Below are 26,255 nucleotides of genomic sequence, written 5' to 3'. Positions count from 1 at the left end.
TCATATCAACCAGTTGTCTTGAATACAGTTACGTACTGTAAGTCTGGAACCAACAGTACCCTGAACTGTTTCTACCCCCAAGCTATAAGGCTGCTAAATAGTTAGTCTGGCTAGCTATTTGGTTAACTATTTACATATCTCCCTCAATTACCCCTGCACATGGACTAGGTACTGGTACCCCGTGTATATCGCCAAGTTATCGTTATTCATTGTGTATTTATTATTACTTTTATTATTATGTATTTTCCTATTATATGTCTTATTTCTCTCTGCATTGTTGGGAAAGACTGTAAGTAAGCATTTCGCTATTAGTCTACACTGAAGCATGTGACAAATACAATTTGATCGGATTTGTAAGTCATGAGGGCAAACAATAATTCTTAGCTATGCGACAGGATGAAATGTTGCAGGTTGGTAAATTATCATAGAGGGCTATGTGCAGCCTACAGGGGTAAGGCTATGATATGGAGTCTTTACAGCTGGCCCCCCGCTACATCAGCATGACCTTCTCCTCAGAGACGGAATTTATCTGTAAAGTAAAAACATGGCCCATTTCCTTCTGACAGACCTTCCTCCCTGGATGGATGGATGAATGGATGGATGAATGGATGGATGGATGGATGTAGGGAGGGAGGGTGGGAGGGAGGGATGTATCTACTGTGTCTTTCACATGTCCATTGACTGTGTGTTTTTCACATGGACTCTTCCCCAACATGTATTGTAAAAAAATGACAGGTTCAGATCAGTCCATACAGTTCTTTATTTGTATCTTACTACAGTGCGAATTCAATATTATTGGGCACATTGTAGGCCTGATATAATTAAATAGCCTCTAGGCAATAGGAAAAACAATCCATGCATGAAACCTATGATTAGGTAACCTATTATGTGTGATGTAAATCTGATGGGGAGTGTATTCGGTGTATTACGGTAAAATGTCAAATCGATAGACTTGAAACACCCACAAGCCTCAATTTTGCGTAACAGGATGGGCAATCCACTGATCTACACCCTGTTTCCCCTTCTAGAACGTGGGTCGGTTCAGTTTGTTTTAAGATCAGTGTTTTTTATTTTTAAAGAGAACCGCCCATCTGGTCGAGTTGAGTGAGTTGTTCTGAGTGAGAGTGAGCAGCACAGACCTCTTGAGAGACCCTACCACAGACCGGCGAGGCGCAGTGTTCAGAAGAGTTGGTAACTCTAGACAGGGACTGGTAGGGTTGACGAGAGGACGCGGGCAGGCATGGGTTGCAGCCACAGCAAGGTGCGTGGCAGAATTTGCAAGAAAACGGTATTTATTCATCTTTGTTGTGAAATAATCTAGGATATTAATTAAGTAACCAAGTGGTGTTTTGTTATTGTAGCTTCCCATTGTCGCACGGATTCGTAGCACAACACAGTCGTGTTGAATTTTTATTTGTTTTAATCGATCAAGCAACATTGTTAGTTTATAGACTCATTTCCCACATGCGTTAATCTCTAGTGGATTTTATTCCTGGGGATTAACATCCGTGTTTTGCAACGCGTGATGTATTCTATCAGTCAATTTGTGCGAAGTTTTCTCAAAGTTTTTTTTTTATTGGAAACAGATGTGCTGAAAATAATTTAAAAGATGTCTATCCTCTGAGACTGACTTTCCCACGGTTTCAAACTACTTGTCAAACGTAACAGTTCAGTGAACTAATCTGACCTCATTCTTCCGCATTAATTATAGGAAGTTACAGGTTGACCAGACATTGACAGTCACTGGTGGTGATACATTGTATCAATGACCTTAGGTGTCATTGTATCATCATCATCACCAGTAAATTATACATTGTATTAATTGATTGACACCCTGTAGCCTCCATAGTCAGTGAATTACATCTGTGAAGGTTTTTTTTAACTTTCTGATCATACGAGTTTTTCTACTTAAGTGCACAAAATCAGTTGATGTTTCCTGTGACGACTACTGATAACTACAAATTGCACTGTTTTGTGATAGGAAAGAAGTGACTTGGGGATATGGAAAGTGTAATTATTAACATCCAGTTCAATGTATTTTCAGTAGGCTACAGTTAGATGTACTAGTACTGCCTCTGACATTTACAACCAGTGACACAGGCTTATATTACCATCCAGAAATGATACCCCAGATTGTACCACTTCCAGGAGGCGTTGAAGAGCGAGGCTAGATTGATTAAGTTACATTTATTTCCCCTTCAACTCATCTGGCAATGCATCAAACAGTCACACATTGAGACCACTTACACAGTTAAAAACAGCAGGTGTCCTTTGATTGATTAGTCAAGATTCTCTGTGAGTGGATTTCTTCATTTCTCAATGGTGGTGTTTGACATGCACTCCTTGAGATAGAGAATCATTTTTCTTCTACAAAAAAAGTAAGTACTTAAGAGGTACTGTAAACCAAGCCACTGGCGAGCTGTATTGCAGCGTCTGCAGAGCAGATCACAAAACCATCTGTTTGGCTGGTTGACGTAGGCAACTGGAGAAGTGTGAAGATCTGCTACAGAGGGCTCTGCAAGAGAAGCCTGGAGAGACAGAAACACACACACACACACACACACACAGCAATATGGGGCTCCATCCGGACCATGATGAAAATGCCACATGAAGAAACTCCTCAGCCAAGTGTTAATGGCATATCACGGAACATGTGTTTCTCTGCTTGGAAGACTCAACCACAGTCTAAATTAAATGTCCTTTAACTAAGTCTGAATGTCCTTTGTATTGAAGATGTGGTTTTAGTTTTCTGAATTTTCTTTGAGTTGGGGGCTGTTTTTCTAGTTCTCTCAGCCGATGGTACATGTCTGTCGCCTATGCGTGTACCTTTTACAGGCCTGTTCTTTATTCACATTTTTTGTTGACATTTTGAACTCTTCTTGGAAAGTTTCTTTCAACTCTTGTGAGAGCATACCTGGACTAGATATTTCTCACAAAAGTCACAAAACATTCAGTATTAACCTTAACTCTAGGGCCAGGAGGAACTTGTAAACATTAGGAGTCTGGTGTAGGCTACAGTCTGCCATGGGGCTAGGATGTTCCCTGTGCATTTAGTCAGTAAATACATAACTCAACGTTGGAAGTTTCTCCAGTGTTTAAAAAGACTGGGGACACGGGTCCGCCGTCCCAAATGGCACCCTATTCCCTCTGTAGTGAACTACTATGGGGCCCTGGTAAAAGGTAGTGCACTAGATTGGGTCCCATTTGGGACGTACTGCCTGAGAAGGAAGAGAAGGTGTGATTTATGGTCGTGTTAAAGAGAGCCTTTCCAACCCCACCTTGTGCCCCTGGACTTGTGTGTTTTAAGATCTTTAACTGAGATTTAAAGCAGGTAATAAAACGCATGCCCATCACACATCATGTTAAGATCCTTTATTGAGATTTAAGGCCCATCACACGTCATGCTGTACTGGTCTCTACAGTGTCTTTCTGGAGTCACTTTTCTTTTTGGACTATTGGAGCAGCCAGGTTGGTGAGAAGGAACATGGTATTTATTGGAGCAGCCAGGTTGGTGAGAAGGAACATGGTGTTTATTGGAGCAGCCAGGTTGGTGAGAAGGAACACAGTATTTATTGGAGCAGCCAGGTTGGTGAGAAGGAACATGGTATTTATTGGAGCAGCCAGGTTGGTGAGAAGGAACATGGTGTTTATTGGAGCAGCCAGGTTGGTGAGAAGGAACATGGTATTTATTAGAGCAGCCAGGTTGGTGAGAAGGAACATGGTGTTTATTGGAGCAGCCAGGTTGGTGAGAAGGAACACAGTATTTATTGGAACAGCCAGGTTGGTGAGAAGGAACACGGTATTTATTGGAGCAGCCAGGTTGGTGAGAAGGAACACTGTATTTATTGGAGCAGCCAGGTTGGTGAGAAGGAACACGGTATTTATTGGAGCAGCCAGGATGGTGAGAAGGAACACGGTATTTATTGGAGCAGCCAGGTTGGTGAGAAGGAACACGGTATTTTTTGGAGCAGCCAGGTTGGTGAGAAGGAACACGGTATTTATTGGAGCAGCCAGGTTGATGAGAAGGAACATGGTATTTATTGGACTATTGGAGCAGCCAGGTTTGTGAGAAGGAACACAGTATTTATTGGAGCAGCCAGGTTGGTGAGAAGGAACACGGTATTTATTGGAGCAGCCAGGTTGGTGAGAAGGAACACGGTATTTATTGGAGCAGCCAGGTTGGTGAGAAGGAACACAGTATTTATTGGAGCAGCCAGGTTGGTGAGAAGGAACACAGTATTTATTGGAGCAGCCAGGTTGGTGAGAAGGAACACGGTATTTATTGGAGCAGCCAGGTTGGTGAAAAGGAACATGGTATTTATTGGACTATTGGAGCAGCCAGGTTGATGAGAAGGAACACGGTATTTATTGGAGCAGCCAGGTTGGTGAGAAGGAACACGGTATTTATTGGAGCAGCCAGGTTGGTGAGAAGGAACACGGTATTTATTGGAGCAGCCAGGTTGGTGAGAAGGAACACGGTATTTATTGGAGCAGCCAGGTTGGTGAGAAGGAACACGGTATTTATTGGAGCAGCCAGGTTGGTGAGAAGGAACACGGTATTTATTGGAGCAGCCAGGTTGGTGAGAAGGAACACGGTATTTATTGGAGCAGCCAGGTTGGTGAGAAGGAACACGGTATTTATTGGAGCAGCCAGGTTGGTGAGAAGGAACACGGTATTTATTGGAGCAGCCAGGTTGGTGAGAAGGAACACGGTATTTATTGGAGCAGCCAGGTTGGTGAGAAGGAACACGGTATTTATTGGAGCAGCCAGGTTGGTGAGAAGGAACACGGTATTTATTGGAGCAGCCAGGTTGGTGAGAAGGAACACAGTATTTATTGGACTAATGGAACAGCCAGGTTGGTGAGAAGGAACACGGTATTTATTGGAGCAGCCAGGTTAGTGAGAAGGAACACGGTATTTATTGGAGCAGCCAGGTTAGTGAGAAGGAACATGGTATTTATTGGAGCAGCCAGGTTGGTGAGAAGGAACACAGTATTTATTGGAGCAGCCAGGTTGGTGAGAAGGAACATGGTATTTATTAGAGCAGCCAGGTTGGTGAGAAGGAACATGGTATTTATTGAAGCAGCCAGGTTGGTGAGAAGGAACATGGTATTTATTAGAGCAGCCAGGTTGGTGAGAAGGAACATGGTATTTATTGGACTATTGGAGCAGCCAGGTTGGTGAGAAGGAACACGGTATTTATTGGACTATTGGAGCAGCCAGGTTGGTGAGAAGGAACACGGTATTTATTGGAGCAGCCAGGTTGGTGAGAAGGAACACGGTATTTATTGGACTATTGGAGCAGCCAGGTTGGTGAGAAGGAACACGGTATTTATTGGAGCAGCCAGGTTGGTGAGAAGGAACACGGTATTTATTGGACTATTGGAGCAGCCAGGTTGGTGAGAAGGAACACGGTATTTATTGGAGCAGCCAGGTTGGTGAGAAGGAACATGGTATTTATTGGACTATTGGAGCAGCCAGGTTGGTGAGAAGGAACACGGTATTTATTGGAGCAGCCAGGTTGGTGAGAAGGAACACGGTATTTATTGGAGCAGCCAGGTTGGTGAGAAGGAACACGGTATTTATTGGAGCCGTAAGACCATGGTCAAAAGTAGTGCACTATATAGAAAGGGTGGCATTTAGGATACACACCATGTTTTCCAGGCACAAATAAAGCTTGTTGCTTGGAGTTTCTATGTGTTTACACAGAGGTAGTGGTGGTGGGATAACGTTGTGTTGTGGGAGGATGTCAGCAGGTGTCTGGTCTCCATGGACGACAGGGCAGCAGGTAGCCTAGCGGTTAAAATGTTGGGCAAGTAATCGAGAAGGTCGCTGGTTCGAATACCCGAGCCGACAAAGTGGAAAAAATATGCCAATCATCCCTTGAGCAAGTCACTTAACCTAATGTGTTACAGGAGTACTGTACTACTATGGCTGGTCCTGTAAAACAGTACATTTTACTGCACCTATCTGGTCTGTTTGTTTTTTACAGTCTGCACAGACTTAACTCTTCAGTCTCTACACAGTGAGGACAGGACACAATGTAATGTTGTGTGATCTGGTCTCCTAGTAATGTCAGGAACCTTGGTATTGTTTGACAGTTTAGGAAAACGTTGGTATAGAGTAGTCACCGAATGCTTCAAACTGTTTTTTTTTGTTTCTTCCAAGCTTGGCTAATATTTGGTATTGGGCAATTCCACGATAAAGGAATTAGGCTCAGACTGGGTTTTCCCTGTTTAAAATTTTATTTTGAACAAAAATCATTGATTTCAGAGTTTAACAAACCATATAACTCTATGCACAGACTACTTTGAACAATTTACACAGTTAAACAAACAAAACACATTTTCCATTTACTGGAAGAACTGCGATAATTATGGTTAGATAAGATAATTACGGTAAAATGTTGTATCTGCACAGTTCTTCCTGTAAATGTGTTTTTCTAAGTAGTCCTTGTGTATATAGTTCTATGGTTTGTTACATTTGATTTCAAAGTTGTTGTTTTTTGTATACATTTTTAAATGGGGAAAAATGTGAGTCTCAGCGTAATTCCAATACCATGGAATTGCCCAATTACAAAAACAGTTATGATTGACCTTACTGTAACTCCTTAGTGTAGATGTCTATGCTCAACTAGTATAGGTTATTCTACAACAACGTAATGTATCTAATGCAGAAATGTTTTTATTAAGGCTCTATAATTACTGGTATGATCAGTTTGAAGTAAATAACCATTGTATCACATTGTACAACTAGTATGAAGACCCAGGTCAGCTGCTGAATCATAAAACTGTAGCATGGACATGTTACGTAACTTTTGAACAAACTAATGATTCATTTCCAGTCATGTGGGAACTAATCACTCACTGTGAGAGAGCCATATGGGTCAAGCACCAATCAGAAGCTTTACATAACATCTTACCCTGTTCCACTTGTCCCTGGTACTTCAAAACATACAGAATAGAATAGTGTGGAATTCAAATCACATTTTATTTGTCACATGCACTGGATACAAGTGAAATGCTTACTTACAAGCCCTTAACCAACAATGCAGTTTTAAGGGGGGATAGAAAAATGTTTAAGTATTTACTAAAATTAACTGAAGTAAAAAAAAAAAAAGATTTACTTTTTGTTCTTATTTATCTATAATATGTTGAGAGATTGTGTGTCTGATGTAGGAATACAATACAACACACTTTTTTTCTCCTTGTAGAGGAAAAGCAAAGTGAAAGAGGAAGAGAAGACTGTGAAGGAGGTCAACAACAGTCAAGATGGAGAAGGTGAGGAGTGTGGTTTCCTGTTGTGTTGTAGACTGTCACTGTGACTCCTCTCCTGTTGTGTTGTAGACTGTCACTGTGACTCCTCTCCTGTTGTTGTGGACTGACACTGTGACTCCTCCTCTCCTGTTGCGTTGTAGACTGACTCCTCCTCTCCTGTTGCGTTGTAGACTGACACTGTGACTCCTCCTCTCCTATCCTGTTGTAGACTGTCACTGTGACCCCTCCTCTCCTGTTGTAGACTGACACTGTGACGCCTCCTCTCCTGTTGTGTTGTAGACTGTCACTGTGACTCCTCCTCTCCTGTTGTAGACTGTCACTGTGACTCCTCCTCTCCTGTTGTAGACTGACACTGTGACTCCTCCTCTCCTGTTGTGTTGTAGACTGTCACTGTGACTCCTCCTCTCCTGTTGTAGACTGACACTGTGACTCCTCCTCTCCTGTTGTGTTGTGGACTGACACTGTGACTCCTCCTCTCCTGTTGTGTTGTGGACTGACACTGTGACTCCTCCTCTCCTGTTGTGTTGTGGACTGACACTGTGACTCCTCCTCTCCTGTTGTGTTGTGGACTGACACTGACTCCTCTCCTGTTGCGTTGTAGACTGACTCCTCCTCTCCTGTTGCGTTGTAGACTGACACTGTGACTCCTCCTCTCGTGTTGTAGACTAACTGTGACACCTCCTCTCTTGTTGTAGACTGACACTGTGACTCCTCCTCTCCTATCCTGTTGTAGACTGTCACTGTGACTCCTCCTCTCCTGTTGTAGACTGACACTGTGACTCCTCCTCTCCTGTTGTAGACTGACACTGTGACTCCTCCTCTCCTGTTGTGTTGTAGACTGTCACTGTGACTCCTCCTCTCCTGTTGTAGACTGACACTGTGACTCCTCCTCTCCTGTTGTGTTGTGGACTGACACTGTGACTCCTCCTCTCCTGTTGTGTTGTGGACTGACACTGACTCCTCTCCTGTTGCGTTGTAGACTGACTCCTCCTCTCCTGTTGCGTTGTAGACTGACACTGTGACTCCTCCTCTCCTGTTGTAGACTGACACTGTGACTCCTCCTCTCCTATCCTGTTGTAGACTGTCACTGTGACCCCTCCTCTCCTGTTGTAGACTGACACTGTGACGCCTCCTCTCCTGTTGTGTTGTAGACTGTCACTGTGACTCCTCCTCTCCTGTTGTAGACTGACACTGTGACTCCTCCTCTCCTGTTGTAGACTGACACTGTGACTCCTCCTCTCCTGTTGTGTTGTAGACTCACTGTGACTCCTCCTCTCCTGTTGTAGACTGACACTGTGACTCCTCCTCTCCTGTTGTAGACTGACACTGTGACTCCTCCTCTCCTGTTGTGTTGTGGACTGACACTGTGACTCCTCCTCTCCTGTTGTGTTGTGGACTGACACTGTGACTCCTCCTCTCCTGTTGTGTTGTGGACTGACACTGTGACTCCTCCTCTCCTGTTGTGTTGTGGACTGACACTGTGACTCCTCCTCTCCTGTTGTGTTGTGGACTGACACTGTGACTCCTCCTCTCCTGTTGTGTTGTGGACTGACACTGTGACTCCTCCTCTCCTGTTGTGTTGTGGACTGACACTGTGACTCCTCCTCTCCTGTTGTGGACTGACACTGTGACTACTCCTCTCCTGTTGTAGACTGACACTGTGACTACTCCTCTCCTGTTGTTGTAGACTGACACTGTGACTACTCCTCTCCTGTTGTTGTAGACTGACACTGTGACTACTCCTCTCCTGTTGTTGTAGACTGACACTGTGACTCCTCCTCTCCTGTTGTTGTAGACTGACACTGTGACTCCTCCTCTCCTGTTGTGTTGTAGACTGACACTGTGACTCCTCCTCTCCTGTTGTGTTGTGGACTGACACTGTGACTTCTCCTCTCCTGTTGTGTTGTGGACTGACACTGTGACTCCTCCTCTCCTGTTGTGTTGTAGACTGACACTGGCTGCTCCTCTCCTGTTGTGTTGTGGACTGACACTGTGACTACTCCTCTCCTGTTGTAGACTGTCACTGTGACTCCTCCTCTCCTGTTGCTTGTCTGGTTGTCTTTAACAGAGGGTTTTACACATCATACTGCCTCTTGACTCATTATAAAATCCTCTTTTATTATTAGGCCCACTAATAACCTGTACATAATAACTGGGCTCCAGTATGGCTCAATTTGTTGAGGATAGCGCTTGCAATGCCAGGATTGTGGGTGTGATACCTTGGGCTGCTCGTACGTAGTAATGTATGCATGCATGACTAAGTCACTTAGCGTCTGCTAAATGGCATAAAATATCTGAATGTTTTAAATGACCCACACTTTGTCATGATCCCGGTGGGTTGAAATGATGTCACTACACCCAGAAACTGGTTGGAATTACGGATTTTTAAAGTGACATAATAATGACCTAATTTCAACCAGTCAGTTTTGAATGCTTAGATGGCCTTGGAAACACTGATGTGTCAACACTCTGCTGTCTGCATTAGAGTACTCAACAGGTACTTTCTTGTGTACTCTGTTGTACTTGGTGTGTACTCTGTTGTACTTGGTGTGTACTCTGTTGCCATGTAATTTTGGGTCTCAGGGTCATGCCTTCAACAAGTGCCTAAGTGAACAAGACTGTGTTGGCCTAGCCTGCTGAGCTAAAAACCTAAGGCATTAACTCTGAGAGCTAACACAAGTCTCCATGTCTCAGGAAGGTCAATCATCACTCGGAATGTGGTTCACCAAACTAGTCCGAGTTCCTCAGAAGTTGAACCCCCCCCCCTTACACATATCAGTGTAGCTATAATTATTTTATAGTCAGACAGATTGAGTTAGTATATAATACTGTTGTTGTGCTGAGTCTAGTCTGACCAGTAAAGGTTGCAGCCAGGTCTGGTTTGGTTCAACCCCTCTGCCAACTACATTATGGGAATGGCTCAATCACGCAGTACTAAGCAGTAGGCAAAGCCTGTGGAACATACTGTACAATATACATGATAGAACTGATGTGATTTCTTATCCTACTTGTCTACATAATATATTTCTATCTGAGCATTCTAGCAAGGTTTTTGCCTTCATAACCACAGCCATGGGTTGTGTTCAGGTACATTGTAACATAGTGAACGTAGAATTTTGCCATGTAGAACACAATTGTTGTTATTGGACATGTTCAGGTATTGAACCTCCCTGTTTGTCTGTTTTCTTCAGTTTGTACCCTACTGAATACAACCTTGGTATCCCCTCCTCCAGGTAAAGTCCTTCTGGAGGAGCTGAACGTGGGTCTAGAAACGGAGAAGCAGCTGGGTCAGTATGAGTGGCAGCTGAAGATCCTACGGGAGGTGCTGTCTGCCTCTGGGACCCAGGAGAGGGAGGAGCTACTAAAAGACCCAACACAAGGAGAGCTCTGTGCCCTGGTCTACAACATCACTGAGAAGGTAGCTAACCCCATATAGAGCTCTGGTCCACAACATCACTGAGAAGGTAGCTAACCCCATAGAGAGCTCTGGTCCACAACATCACTGAGAAGGTAGCTAACCCCATAGAGAGCTCTGGTCTACAACATCACTGAGAAGGTAGCTAACCCCATAGAGAGCTCTGGTCCACAACATCACTAAGAAGGTAGGTGACCCTTAGACCACAGAAGATGAATTTCTGTTCTAACCAAATGGATAGAGAGGATGGGTAGCCAGGAACCAAATGGATGGGTAGCCAGGAACCAAATGGATGGGTAGCCAGGAACCAAATGGATGGGTAGCCAGGAACCAAATGGTTAGAGAGGATGGGTAGCCAGGAACCAAATGGATGGGTAGCCAGGAACCAAATGGTTAGAGAGGATGGGTAGGCAGGAACCAAATGGATGGGTAGCCAGGAATCAAATGGATGGGTCATCCTTTAGCCCACTTATTGTAGACCATCAATCCACTACTACCTTAAGTGTGATCTGGACCACCGTATCACTGAGAAGGTAGATAGTAACTGTTAGCCCACTTCCCCAGCCCTCAGCTCACTGCTAGCCCACTTCCTCAGCTCACTGCTGGACTACTTTTACTTCCAGCCCTTCATGTACCGTTTACTATATACATTCACCATATACCATCGGCCAGCAGCATACCACCCTGCATCCCACTGCTGGCTTGCTTCTGAAGCTGAGCTGGTCCAGCTGAGCTGAGCTGGTCCTGGTTGGTCCCTGGATGGGAGACCAGATGCTGCTGGAAGTGGTGTTGGAGGGCCAGTAGGAGGCACCCTTTCCTCTGGTTAAAAAAAAATATCCCAATTCCCCAGGGCAGTGATTGGGGACATTGCCCTGTGTAGGGTGCCGTCTTCCGGATGGGAAGTTAAATGGGTGTCCTGACTCTCTGTGGTCACTAAAGATACCAATGCACTTATCGTAAGAGTAGGGGTGTTCACTCCGGTGTCCTGGCTAAATTCCCAAAATGGCCCTCATACCATCATGGCCACCTAATCCTCCCCAGCTTACAATTGATTTATTCATCTCCTCTCCCCTGTAACTATTCCCCAGGTTGTTGCTGTAAATGACAACTTGTTCTCAATCAACTTACCTGGTAATAATAAATAAAAAAATGTCCTGTACAATTTACATTCACCATATACCATGTACTATATACCCTGTAACATTTACATTCACCATATACCATTTACATTCACCATATACCATGTACAATTTACATTCACCATATACCATCTACCATCTACCCTGTACCATTTACATCTACCATCTACCCTGTACCATTTACATTCACCAGATACCATCTACGCTGTACCATTTACATTCACCATATACTATATACCTACAGTGCCTTCAGAAAGTATTCAGACCCCTTTACTCTTTTCACATTTTGTTATGTTACAGCCTTTGGCTAAAATTGATTTAAAAAAAAAAAAAAATCTACAAATAATACCCCATAATTACAAAGTGAAAAAAAAAATGTTTTTTGAAGAAAAAAATATAAAATGTAGAAAAAATTAAAAATGTAACTTATTTACATATTCAGACCCTTTGCTATGATATTTGAAATTGAGATCAGGTGCGTCCTGTTTCCACTATCATCCTTGAGATGTTTCTACAATTTGACTGGAGTCCACCTGTGGTAAATTCAATTGATTGGACATGATTTGGAAAGGCACAATACCTGTCTATATAAGGACCCACAGTTGACAGTGCATATCAGAGCAAAAACTGGGCCACGAGGTCGAAGGAATTGTCCGTAGAGCTCTGAGACAGGACTGTGTCGAGGCACAGATCTGGGGAAGGGTACCAAAACATTTCTGCAGCGTTGAAGGTCCCCAAGAACACAGTGACCTTCATCATTCTTAAATGGAAGAAGTTTGGAACCACCAAGACTCTTCCTAGAGCAGGCCGCCCGGCCAAACTGACCAATCGGGGGAGAAGGGCCTTGGTCAGGGAGGTGACCAAGAACCCGATGGTCACTCTGACAGAGCTCTACAGTTCCTCTGTGGAGATGGAAGGACATCCATCTCTGCAGCACTCCACCAATCAGGCCTTTATGGTAGAGTGGCCAGATGGAAGCCACTCCTCAGTAAAAGGTACATGACAGCCCGCTTGGAGTTTGCCAAAAGGCACATAAAGACTCTCAGACCATTAGAAACAAGATTCTCTGATCTGATGAAACCAAGATTGAACTCTTTGGCCTGAATGCCAAGCGTCACATCTGGAGGAAACCTGGCAGCATCACTATGGTGAAGCGTGGTGGCAGCATCATGCTGTGGGGATGTTCTTCAGCGGCAGGGACTGGGAGACTTGTCAGGATTGAGGGAAAGATAAATGGAGCAAAGTACAGAAAGATCCTTGATGAAAACCTGCTCCAGAGTGCTCAGGACCTCAGACTAGGACAAAATTTCACTTTCCAACAGGACAACAACCCTAAGCACACAGCCAAGGCAACGCAGGAGTGGCTTCAGGACAAGTCTCTGAATGTCCTTGAGTGGCCCAGCCAGAGCCGGGACTCGAACCTGATCGAACTTCTCTGGAGAGACCTGAAACTAGCTGTACAGTGACACTTCCCATCCTGACAGAGCTTGAGAGGATCTGCAGAGAACAATGGTAGAATATCCCCAAACAGGTGTGCCAAGCTTGTAGTGTCATACCCAAGAAGACTCGAGGCTATAATCTCTGACAAAGGTGCTTCAACAAAGTACTGAGTAAATGGTCTGAATAGTTATGTAAATGTCATATTTCCATTTTTTTATTTTTTTTATTTATAAAATAATATTAGCAAAAATGTCAACCTCTTTTTGCTTTGTTGTTATGGGGTGTTGTGTGTAGATTGAGGGAGAAAAAAATATTTAATTCATTTTTGAATATGGCTGTAATGTAACAAAATGTGGAAAAAGTCAAGGGTTCTGAATGCTTTCCGAATGCACTGTACCATATACCCTGTACCATTTACATGCACCATCTACTATATGCCCTGTACCATTTACATGCACCATCTACTATATGCCCTGTACCATTTACATGCACCATCTACTATATGCCCTGTACCATTTACATTCACTATATACCATCTACTATATGCCCTGTACCATTTACATGCACCATCTACTATATACCCTGTACCATTTACATGCACCATCTACTATATGCCCTGTACCATTTACATGCACCATCTACTATATGCCCTGTACCATTTACATGCACCATCTACTATATGCCCTGTACCATTTACATGCACCATCTACTATATGCCCTGTACCATTTACATGCACCATCTACTATATGCCCTGTACCATTTACATTCACTATATACCATCTACTATATGCCCTGTACCATTTACATGCACCATCTACTATATACCCTGTACCATTTACATGCACCATCTACTATATGCCCTGTACCATTTACATGCACCATCTACTATATGCCCTGTACCATTTACATTCACTATATACCATCTACTATATGCCCTGTACTACTATATGCCCTGTACCATTTACATGCACCGTCTACTATATACCCTGTACCATTTACATGCACCATCAACTATATGCCCTGTACCATTTACATTCACTATATACCATCTACTATATGCCCTGTACCATTTACATGCACCATCTACTAAACTCAGCAAAAAAAGAAACGCCCTTTTTCAGGACCCGGTCTTTCAAAGATAATTCGTAAAAATCCAAGTAACTTCATTGTAAAGGGTTTAAACACTGTTTCCCATGCCTTTTCAATGAACCATAAACAATTAATGAACGTGCACCAGTGGAACGGTCATTAAGACACTAACAGCTTACAGATGGTAGGCAATTAAGGTCACAGTTATGAAAACTTAGGACACTAAAGAGGCCTTTCTACTGACTCTGGAAAAATGCCAAAAGAAAGATGCCCAGGGTCCCTGCTCATCTGCGTGAATGTGCCTTAGGCATGCCTCAAGGAGGCATGAGGATTGCAGATGTGGCCAGGGCAATAAATTGCAATGTCTGTGCTGTGAGACACCTAAGACGGCGCTACAGGGAGACAGGACGGACAGCCTGCCAGTCCTTGGCAGACCACCTGTAACAACACCTGCACAGGATCGGTACATCTGAACTTCACACCTGCGAGACAAGTACAGGATGGTAACAACTGCCCAAGTTACACCAGGAACGCATAATCCCTCCATCAGTGCTCAGACTGTCCACAAAAGGCTGAGAGAGGCTGGACTGAGGGCTTGTAGGCCTGTTGTAAGGCAGGTCCTCGCCAGACATCACCGGCAACATCATCGCCTATGGGCACAAACCCACCGTTGCTGAACTAGACGGGACTGGCAAAAAGTGCTCTTCACTGACGAGTCGCGGTTTTGTCTCCCCAGGGGTGATGGTTGGATTTGCGTGAATCGTCGAAGGAATGAGTGTTACACTGAGGCCTGTGCTCTGGAGCGGGATTGATTTGGAGGTGGAGGGTCCGTCATGGTCTGGGGCGGTGTGTCACAGCATCATCGGACTGAGCTTGTTGTCATTGCAGGCAATCTCAACGCTTTGCATTACAGGGAAGACATCCTCCTACCTCATGTGGTACCCTTCCTGCAGGCTCATCCTGACATGACCCTGCAGCATGACAATGCCACCACGCACAGAATGAGCAGTATGGCTGATTTCCTGCAAGATAGAAATGTCAGTGTTCTGCCATGGCCAGTGAAGAGCCCAGATCTCAATCCCATTGAGCACGTCTGGGATCTGTTGGATCGGAGGATGAGGGCTAGGGACACCCCCCCCCCCCCCAGAAATGTCTGGGAACTTGCAGGTGCCTTGGTGGAAGTGTGGGGTAACATCTCACAGCAAGAACTGGCAAATCTGGTGTTATCCATGAGGAGGAGATGCACTGCAGTACTTAATGCAGCTAGTGGCCACAACAGATACTGACTGACTTGTTCAGGGACACATTATTCCATTTTTGTTAGTCACATGTCTGTGGAACTTGTTCAGTTTGTCTCAGTTATGTTCATACAAATACTTACGTGTTTGCTGAAAATAAATGCGGTTGAGTGAGAGAATGTTTTTTTTTTTTGCTGAGTTTATATACCCTGTACCATTTAGATTTTTTTTTTCTTCACCATCTACCCTGTAAATATTTACATTCACCATGTACCCTTTCCACACTGAGCAGAGCCTAGCCAACTGTACTGCGCTGGCCTGACTATACAGCATGTCCACCATTAGTTGCCAGAACCGCGTTGGAGATGACAATGTGAAATGAAATATCCATGCCAATGCAGTACAGTTGGCACAGGGTTGGCACGATAGTATGAAAAGGGCATTAGTGTTTAATTAGTGTGAGCCACAAATCCCCTACTACAGCATATTATTACTAAGCAGATCAGAACAAGTCAATCTGCTCCTCCTGCAGAATTGCATTGTGGTTTGTATTTGAATTACAGTGTCTTACACAAAGAACCTGGTTAGCGTTTTTGAGTTGAGGTCTCAGTGGCTGCACCCTATATAGTCCCTAAGGGCTCTGGTCTAAAGTAGTGCACTACATAGGGAATAGGGTGCCGTTTGGGACACTACCCATGTTTCCAGGGACGTGCAGCCTGGAGTCAGAACACCTGGTAGAGCAGGTCATCTGGTTTTATACACCTGGTATACCATTGAGTTAAAGCTGGGTCATCTGGTATTATACACGTGGTAGAGCAGGTCATCTGGTATTATACACGTGGTAGAGCAGGTCATCTGGTATTATACACGTGGTAGAGCAGGTCATCTGGTATTATACACGTGGTAGAGCAGGTCATCTGGTATTATACACCTGTAGAGCAGGTCATCTGGTATTATACACGTGGTAGACCAGGTCATTTGGTATTATACACCTGTAGACCAGGTCATCTGGTATTATACACGTGGTAGAGCAGGTCATCTGGTATTATACACGTGGTAGAGCAGGTCATCTGGTATTATACACCTGTAGAGCAGGTCATCTGGTATTATACACCTGTAGAGCAGGTCATCTGGTATTATACACCTGTAGAGCAGGTCATCTGGTATTATACACCTGTAGAGCAGGTCATCTGGTATTATACACCTGTAGAGCAGGTCATCTGGTATTATACACCTGTAGAGCAGGTGTAGAGCAGGTCATCTGGTATTATACACCTGGTAGAGCAGGTCATCTGGTATTATACACCTGTAGAGCAGGTGTAGAGCAGGTCATCTGGTATTATACACCTGTAGAGCAGGTCATCTGGTATTATACACCTGGTAGAGCAGGTCATCTGGTATTATACACCTGGTAGAGCAGGTCATCTGGTATTATACACCTGGTAGAGCAGGTCATCTGGTATTATACACCTGGTAGAGCAGGTCATCTGGTATTATACACCTGGTAGAGCAGGTCACCTGGTATTATACACCTGGTAGAGCAGGTCACCTGGTATTATACACCTGGTAGAGCAGGTCACCTGGTATTATACACCTGGTAGAGCAGGTCACCTGGTATTATACACCTGGTAGAGCAGGTCACCTGGTATTATACACCTGGTAGAGCAGGTCACCTGGTATTATACACCTGGTAGAGCAGGTCACCTGGTATTATACACCTGGTAGAGCAGGTCACCTGGTATTATACACCTGGTAGAGCAGGTCACCTGGTATTATACACCTGGTAGAGCAGGTCACCTGGTATTATACACCTGGTAGAGCAGGTCATCTGGTATTATACACCTGGTAGAGCAGGTCATCTGGTATTATACACCTGGTGGTAGAGCAGGTCATCTGGTATTATACACCTGGTAGAGCAGGTCATCTGGTATTATACACCTGGTAGAGCAGGTCATCTGGTATTATACACCTGGTAGAGCAGGTCATCTGGTATTATACACCTGGTAGAGCAGGTCATCTGGTATTATACACCTGGTAGAGCAGGTCATCTGGTATTATACACCTGGTAGAGCAGGTCATCTGGTATTATACACCTGGTAGAGCAGGTCATCTGGTATTATACACCTGGTAGAGCAGGTCATCTGGTATTATACACCTGGTAGAGCAGGTCATCTGGTATTATACACCGGTAGAGCAGGTCATCTGGTATTATACACCGGTAGAGCAGGTCATCTGGTATTATACACCGGTAGAGCAGGTCATCTGGTATTATACACCGGTAGAGCAGGTCATCTGGTATTATACACGTGGTAGAGCAGGTCATCTGGTATTATACACGTGGTAGAGCAGGTCATCTGGTATTATACACGTGGTAGAGCAGGTCATCTGGTATTATACACGTGGTAGAGCAGGTCATCTGGTATTATACACGTGGTAGAGCAGGTCATCTGGTATTATACACGTGGTAGAGCAGGTCATCTGGTATTATACACGTGGTAGAGCAGGTCATCTGGTATTATACACGTGGTAGAGCAGGTCATCTGGTATTATACACGTGGTAGAGCAGGTCATCTGGTATTATACACGTGGTAGAGCAGGTCATCTGGTATTATACACCTGGTAGAGCAGGTCATCTGGCTTTATACACTTGTTTTGTTTATGTAACAAAGTTCTCACTGTTGTTTATATTTGGTTTTCACTTTGTCTATCTCCTATGACAAGTGTGGATGTACATGGCTTCAACCCTGTCCTTGTGTTGTTGATCATCTCCAGGTGAAAACGGAGACGGCTTCTGACATGACTGTTTTCTATGGGGAGAAGAGCCAGAGGACTACAGAGCAGCACGAGAGGCAGATGGAAGGCAAGACTGGAGCATGTGAAGTAACTTCTGTATGTAGATGGAATAACCATGTGGATTGTGTTGGAACTGGAATGAGAATGAGTAATCATTGACCGATGTTATCCCGGCCCGTAGAACTACATATAGAATCCCTATTATCCCCCACAGAACGGCAGAGGATACAGAGTGAAGAGAGACAACGGCTAACAGAGACACACCAGGCAGCAGAGAAAGTGTTGAAGGTATGTGTGTTTAGTTGTCTCTTTAACTTGATCAGTTTGTATCTCCTGTTTGATGTACTGTGGTCTGTCTATACAGTACCCCTTACCTTCTAACTGTGTAATAACAAGTACAGAACTGACCAGTGGGTTTTCTTTTAAAGGAGGAGGTAGAGGAGCTGACTACAGAGCTCCACGTGTACAATGAGTTAAAGAAGAGAGTTGACGAGTCTACCTTCAAGAAGGACCTGCAGCGGAACATTCAGGTGTGTGTGTGTGTGTGTGTGTGTGTGTGTGTGTACGTGTCTGCACAGTGTGTCTGTTTCTACATGGCTTGTGTATGCAGTTCACTTAGTTGGACTGTTGTTTTAGACATCTGGTCTCCAGGTCTCATTGCTATGCTGTTCATTTTATACTCCCTCTCTCTCCTTCTCCCTCTCTCCTTCTCCCTCTCTCCTTCTCCCTCTTTCTCTCCTTCTCCCTCTTTCTCTCCTTCTCCCTCTTTCTCTCCTTCTCCCTCTTTCTCTCCTTCTCCCTCTTTCTCTCCTTCTCCCTCTTTCTCTCCTTCTCCCTCTTTCTCTCCTTCTCCCTCTTTCTCTCCTTCTCCCTCTCTCTCCAGGCCCATGGCAGTCCTGGGCCATTCTGGGAGCAGGAGCAGGAGAGTCTGCTGTTTGTCATTGAGATGAAGAGTGAACGTATTCAGGAGCAGGGGAACAAACTGCTACAGATGCAGGTTCTGGTAGGTTGACTGGGACTTGGACTGGCTGACAGACTAGTCCAGGCACCTGACTCTTAGATTTCTCCTAGTCAAAGTTTATTTAAAGTGCATCATCACAGTCTCAATACACTTTACAGAGGAATAAAACAGAAACAAGAAATCTTAGGTGCTCTGCGCTGTCAAAAAATACTCTGGGTTATAGTCTCTCGAAGTCTGACACCGTATCCGGGCGCAAATGTACTTTCTCCCCCCAAACCAATCGCCTTCACGACACGCAGGTTGTACTGTCAAAACAAACTCTGAACCAATTATATACATTTGGGGACAGGTCGAAAAGCATTAAACATTTATGGCAATTTTAGCTAGCTAGCTTGCAGTTGCTAGCTAATTTGTCCTATTTAGCTAGCTTGCAGTTGCTAGCTAATTTGTCCTGGGATATAAACGTTGAGTTATGTTGCATTTCAGGTAAAATAACAAGTCTTCACCACCTAACTTTGTATTTCTACCACGTCAGGTGGAGAAGAATCTGTCTCTGGAAGACCAGGTCATAAATGTTTTACAGCAGAACGAGGACCTGAGGGTTCGGATTGACAACCATCAAAGCCTTATACAGTAAGAACTGCTGCTACTTATCATATGATATCCACACCATCTCTGTCTGTTGGAATATTCTGTCACCCTGGAGTCGTGGGTAACAGTCTGTCACCCTGGATTTAACGTTGATAGGTCTGTACCAGGAAGTCACATTGTAGAAGACTACATGGCAACAAGGCTGTAAATGGATAACAAACTTAAGATCTGTTCAAACAAACCTAAATTTAGCAAATGGCTTTGGCATTTACATAAGATGTGAATGTGGTGCCACTTGGTGGAGAAAGTGGTAGGAATATTTCTTAAAGGAAGCAAGTTGTGGCAGTTTACAGTTCTTTAGTGTAAAAGTGAAATTTCCCTGTAGAAACTTGTGTAATTTCCTCTTTTATATTAAAGTATATAGATGCTGATTACTTTTTGGTGCTACTTCTACTTACGGCAATGCCTTTACATTTGTAGAATTTTGATGAACAGTGATTTGAGGTCAGGAAAATATTTATAAAATCTACTTTGCTACAGATTTGTTTTTTTTCTCGCTCATTATGAATGTCTTTCTGTCAAACTATCAATGTAATACAGTGCATTCTGAAAGTATTCAGACCCCTTGACTTTTTCCACATTGTTACATTACAGCCTTATTCTACAATTGATTAAATCGTTTTATTCCCTCATCAATCTACACACAATACCCCATAGTGATGAAGCAAAAACACATTTTACATAAGTATTCAGACCCTTTACTCAGTACTTTGTTGAAACACCTTTGGCAGCGATTACAGCCTTGAGTCTTGGGTATGACGTTACAAGCTTGGCACACCTGTATTTGGGGAGTTTCTCCCATTCTTCTCTGCAGATCTTCTCAAGCTCTGTCAGGTTGGATGGGTAGCGTTGCTGCACAGCTATTTTCAGGTCTCTCCAGAGATTGGATTCAAATCCGGGCTCTGGCTGGGTCACTCAAGGACATTCAGAGACTTGTCCCGAAGCGACTCCTGCGTTGTCTTGGCTGTGTGCTTAGGGTTGTTGTCCTGTTGGAAGGGGAACCTTCGTCCCAGTCTGAGGTCCTGAGCACTCTGGAGCAGGTTTTCATCAAGGATCTCTCTGTACTTTGCTCCATTCATCGTTCCCTCGATCCTGACTAATCTCCCAGTCCCTGCCACTGAAGAACATCACCGCTGCCACCACCATGCTTCACTGTATGGATGGTATAGGCCAGGTGATGAGCGATGCCTGGTTCAAATAGTTCAATCTTGGTTTCATCAGACCAGAGAATCTCGTATGGTCTGAGAGTCCTTTAAGGTGCCTTTTGGCAAACTCCAAGCAGGCTGTCATGCCTTTTACTGAGGAGTGGCTTCCATCTGGCCACTACCATAAAGGCCTGATTGGTGGAGTGCTGCAGAGATGGTTGTTCTTCTGGAAGGTTCACCCATCTCGGGTTCTTGGTCACCTCCCTGACCAAGGCCCTTTTTCCCCCGATTGGTCAGTTTGGCCGGGCGGCTAGCTCTAGGAAGTGTATTGGTGGTTCCAAACGTCTTCCATTAAGAAGGATGGAGGCCACTGTTCTTCCTTCAATGCTGCAGGTATTTTTGGGTACCCTTCTCCAAATCTGTGCCTCAACACAATCCTGTCTCGGAGCTCTACGGACAATTCCTTCGATCTCATGGCTTGGTTTTTGCTCTGACATGCACTGTCAACTGTGGGACCTTTATATAGACAGGTGTGTGCCTTTTCAAGTCTCATAGCAAAGGGTCTGAATACTTATGTAAATAAGGTATTTCTGTTTTTTGTTTTAAAAACACTTGCAAAAACATGTCATAATGAGGTATTGTGTGTAGATTGAGGAAAAACATTTTATTTAATCAATTTTAGAATAAGGATGTAATGTAACAAAATGTGGAAAAAGTCAAGGGGTCTGATTTACTTTCCTAATGCACTGTATACGTGTCTTCTAATATTTGTCCTTCCCTGTGCTCCTGTCTTTAGGCAGCTCTCCAAAGAGCACCAGGACCTCCAAGGGACGTTAGACAGGCAGACAGGTCTCTGTCAGAGGCTCACCCAGGAGAAAGAGCAACTCATGTTTAAACTGAAGCACAGAGACTCCTGTTCTACCTTCCCATCCTTCCCCATAGTGTCTGAGATCTCCCCCAGCTGATCCACCCAGACCGAACAGGACAATCGGTTACTTCTGTCTTAATCCTGTCTAGGGTTGAAAGCATGGATCCGTTAACTTTCACAAAATTCAAAAATGATTTTTTTCAGTAATCTCTGCTTTGAGGATTCCAAGAATCAGGAAGTAATATGCAAGGAGGGATTTCTCCAACCTGTAATTCTTCAAGTGACATTTCTGAATAATCTGGGAATTTTGGGAATGTTTTGGGACTTTTGCAACCCTACTGTAATCCTACTTTGACAACCAAAGTCCAGGTACCTTTACAAGGGCTATAGTCACATGTTTGATGGAACCTGATGCCAAAAAATGTTGCTTTTTTTTCTTCCAGTTTTATACCTGCTGTGCCTTTACAGTACATAATGTTTCTGTAGCAGTATGGTATTCATACAACAGGACTGTTTTTAGGGGGGGGGGGGGGGTGGAGTGGAGGGCATTGGGCACAGCCATGCACTGTTGGACTTAACTGACACCCTGCTGTTCAACTGAGATTCTTATTCAACTGACATTCTCATAGTTGTTACTGTACTGATATTCTATGGTTCGAATTGCAGTTGGAGAGGCAGATGTTCAATCATGTAGTACGTAGCTAGTAGCTACATCTTTTTTTATCTACCTTCCTGAGACACTATTACGACGTCTGTCAAGGTTTTACATCACTGAATATGGAGTAAATGTTACAGAATATAATGCAGTATATACAATTTAAACAGTTACTTTAGACAACTGCTTTTGTATTAGGGATATGTTTTACTTTTTTGTTTCATACAATATGGGAAATGGATTGCCATGGCAAGTTTTTATTTTTGCAGATGAGGACTATGGGTATTTTTGTGACTTTTTTTAAAGTTACAAAGAACCAAAAGCACTTCTCAGTGTTTTTAATTTGTATTTCTTCTGATGCACTAGCACTTTTAATCAGTATTTTACTAGTACTAAATGTGAGAAAGGTTGCTGTATTTTTTTTTTTACTCCTGTTTTACTTTTTTGTTTGTTTACATTGACATTTTAATAATTTAGCCAACGCTCTTATCCACAAAGGCAGCGGATAGATCTAGGAGGAGAGAGAGAGGGGGAGTGCTTGAGTTACAATAAACATCTGCATCTGAACCACTGTACTTTGTGTTTGTGTGAAATGTGTCAGTGTCTCCACTAGGGGGCAGGTTGTGTGAAATGTGTCAGTGTCTCCACTAGGGGGCAGGTTGTGTGAAATGTGTCAGTGTCTCCACTAGGGGGCAGGTTGTGTGAAATGTAATATGCGAGTGTTAATTGTTTTAACTTTTAATATTCCATCTGACAAAACTCCTATTCTCTAGCTGTATTGTTTAGTGTGTATTATCTTCCTTTTTATACCAAAAGGCTCTTCTCAGATATTTAAAAACAAATGATTTTAGTGTTAAGTAACAGTTATTTTTCCGTACTGTGTGTAATGCACTGTAATAAACGCTGGGGGGCAGAACAGGACAGTTGTGTGGAAAGAGTTGATGAGTATTGCTTTGGCTCGGTCCTGTTCTGTTTTATTATCTGTCACTTTTTATTTGATTTCTCCAGTATGTTTTCACTGAAAGAAAAAGGCTGTCACAATAAAATAATGAAAATGTTATGTGTTTGACTAGTCAATGTGAAAACGTGCGAAAGTGCAGAAAAGATACTGTGATAATGCGTTTTAGGGTATAGTCACTTTATAATGTAAAAAGGGTTAATTAGTTCCTAATTTATGAAAAAATGTACCCTGCAGCCATGACCACCTCATCCACTCCCACTGTGTGTTTATAATGAGATGATTTGAGGTGTCGTTTTGGACTAACAACAACCATAAAGGTGAAGCTGATTGACACATTCATTGGTGACTTTTGCACCCTGGTGCTTGAACCTACCCCCCCCCCCCCCCCCCCCCCCCCACCCCCGGTGCTTTGCTCAGGGCTGATGGAGAGCAGAGGCGGTGAAAGTGGGACAACCCTCACCCCTCTCACCCCCTTCTCTGTCTTGTTGCGGCCAGCAGCGGAACCGTTCGCTCAGCGGATGTAAAAGGATCACTATGTCAGTGGATGTTTGACAAGCCAGGACAATACCTGGTGGGGCTCCACGCTAACTGTAGGTCAAACCCCCGGCTGGGGTGTCACCCAGTTCCCAGGGCGTTTCACAGTCACCTGGGGGAACACCTTTCTGCGTTTTGCCTCCCAAATGGCACCCTAGCAATAATGCAGCATCCTGTTACAACTCCCAGTCACAATGAGGAGCATGACAACCCCATCTGCACACAGACACACACAGTCTAGCTAGCATGACAACTAACCCAAGACTGGAGGCTGAACCTGTGAATACTGAAACGGTGACCTGTCCTTTGTCTAACAGTTACCTCCTCACTTTCATTTCTTTTGTACTATTTTATTTTTCCCATGAATTGCCTTTTGTTGATATGTTAGAGGTTAATAACAATGTCTGATTTACTATAACCACCAAGCCAAACACCCACAATGCTTCCCGTTGAAACGGAGTCATGACAGAGACACACAGCTCTATCGTTAATATTCCTGGGGAGGTGGAGAAGAAAGAGCGATGAGGAGCTGTGTCTGGTGTCATGACCGTGTTTTGAACACACCTGATTTGTCTTGGTCCCTCTGTGCATTATTAGCTCCATGAATTTAGTACAATACCTGACCCTGCCTCATCATTTGCTAATTGCTCAGAAATAGAAGCATATTCCCATATTCATTAACAGACTAGTGAAAATGTTTCCGTTACCTCTGCTCTGTGTCTTCATGCCTGATTAATAACATGTGAATACAGTCCTAGTGTCTTTATTACAATTTTGATAATTTTATTACAGGCAATGCAATAACCCTTAAATTACCAAGTGGGGAATTAAGAATTAAAAACCTCATGCAAATTTCTGTAGGTAATTACCAACTGCTATTTGTGGCAACTGAGGTGTTTTTCATCGCATTTGCTTAGAACAAAAAAGGTGAAAATTGCACCCTGGGGAAAACAGCTTTGAGGGAAAGAAGGTGTAGTAATTGCGACTCTCACTCACTCACTCACTGACTCACTCACTCACACACTCACACACTCACTCACACACACACACTCTGTATTCTACAAAAATGCAACTCTGCAAATAATTATCTTCATGGTTGAAATGTTCATTTGAAGACCCGGTATGTTTCATCATAGGAATTGATGGCCAAAGCAATAAAAAACACATCACAAATAAATTAAAGGAAAATTGCAGTGCATTTGGAAAGTTTTCAGACCCATTGACTTTTCCACATTTTGTTATGTTACAGCCTTATTCTAAAATGTATTAAATACATTTCTGTCCTCAATCTACATACCCCATAATGACAAAGCGAAAAACAGGTTTTTAGAAATGTTAGGTTTTTAGAAATGACTTAAATGTTAGCACATTTATAAAAAATAAAAAACAGATACCTTATGTACACAAGTATTCAGACCCTTTGCTACGAGACTCGCAATTGAGCTCAGATGCATCCTGTTTCCATTGATTATCCTTGAAATGTTTCTACAACTTGATTGATTGAACATGATTTGGAAAGGCACACACCTGTCTAGATAAGGTCCCACAGTTGACAGTGCATGTCAGAGCAAAAAATAAAGCTATGAGGTCGAAAGAATTGTCCGTAGAGCTCTGAGAGGATTGTGTCGAGGCACAGAACTGTGGAAGGGTCCCAAACAATGTCTGCAGCATTAAAGTTCCCCAAGAACACAGTGGCATCCATCATTCTTAAATAGAATAACTTTTGAACCACCAAGACTCTTCCTAATGCTGGCTGCCCGGCTAAACTGACCAATCGGGGGAGAAGAGCCTTGGTCAGGGAGGTGACCAAGAACCCGATGGTCAATCTGACAGAGCTCTAGAGTTCCTCTGTGGAGATGGGAGAACCTTCCAGAAGGACAACAATTTCTGCAGCACTCCACCATTCAGGCCTTTATACTAGAGTGGCCAGACGGAAGCCACTCCTCAGTAAAAGGCACATGACAGCCCGCTTGGAGTTTGCCAAAGGGCACCTAAAGGACTCTCAGACCATGAGAAACAAGATTCTCTGGTCTGATGAAACCAAGATGGAAATCTTGGCCTGAATGCCAAGCGTCACATTTGGAGGA

At 43.6% G+C, this 26,255-nt stretch overlaps 2 protein-coding genes across 6 annotated transcripts; both read left to right on the top strand.

Moving 5' to 3' along the window:
* Positions 1-996: 996 nt before the first annotated feature.
* LOC115205715 (coiled-coil domain-containing protein 69) lies at positions 997-23,733 on the top strand. Of its 3 annotated transcripts, XR_003880663.1 has the most exons (10): positions 998-1,288; positions 7,215-7,281; positions 10,512-10,696; positions 18,373-18,460; positions 18,608-18,681; positions 18,822-18,923; positions 19,277-19,396; positions 19,890-19,987; positions 21,947-23,331; positions 23,370-23,733. XR_003880663.1 is itself a non-coding variant. In XM_029771981.1 (9 exons), exons 1-9 carry the CDS (start codon positions 1,241-1,243, stop codon positions 22,113-22,115), a joined length of 924 nt encoding a protein of 307 aa, XP_029627841.1. In that variant the 5' UTR covers positions 997-1,240; the 3' UTR covers positions 22,116-23,733. The 3 variants fall into 3 exon arrangements, 2 of the variants coding, with proteins under 2 accessions (XP_029627841.1, XP_029627840.1); XM_029771981.1 differs by having other exon boundaries at positions 997-1,261; positions 21,947-23,733; XM_029771980.1 differs by having other exon boundaries at positions 21,947-23,733.
* On the top strand, positions 3,386-5,858 carry LOC115205714 (uncharacterized). Of its 3 annotated transcripts, none has more exons than XM_029771977.1 (5): positions 3,386-4,014; positions 4,101-4,295; positions 4,382-4,810; positions 4,897-5,177; positions 5,522-5,858. In XM_029771977.1, exons 1-5 carry the CDS (start codon positions 3,485-3,487, stop codon positions 5,527-5,529), a joined length of 1,443 nt encoding a protein of 480 aa, XP_029627837.1. In that variant the 5' UTR covers positions 3,386-3,484; the 3' UTR covers positions 5,530-5,858. The 3 variants fall into 3 exon arrangements, with proteins under 3 accessions (XP_029627837.1, XP_029627836.1, XP_029627838.1); XM_029771976.1 differs by having other exon boundaries at positions 4,858-5,177; XM_029771978.1 differs by lacking the exon at positions 5,522-5,858 and having other exon boundaries at positions 4,382-5,099.
* Positions 23,734-26,255: the final 2,522 nt, after the last annotated feature.

Source organism: Salmo trutta, chromosome 13 (genome assembly GCF_901001165.1).
Source record: "Salmo trutta chromosome 13, fSalTru1.1, whole genome shotgun sequence".
Taxonomy (NCBI): Eukaryota; Metazoa; Chordata; class Actinopteri; order Salmoniformes; family Salmonidae; genus Salmo; species Salmo trutta.
The sequence above is the reverse complement of the archived record's forward strand: the minus strand, read 5'-3'. Positions and strand labels throughout refer to the sequence as shown.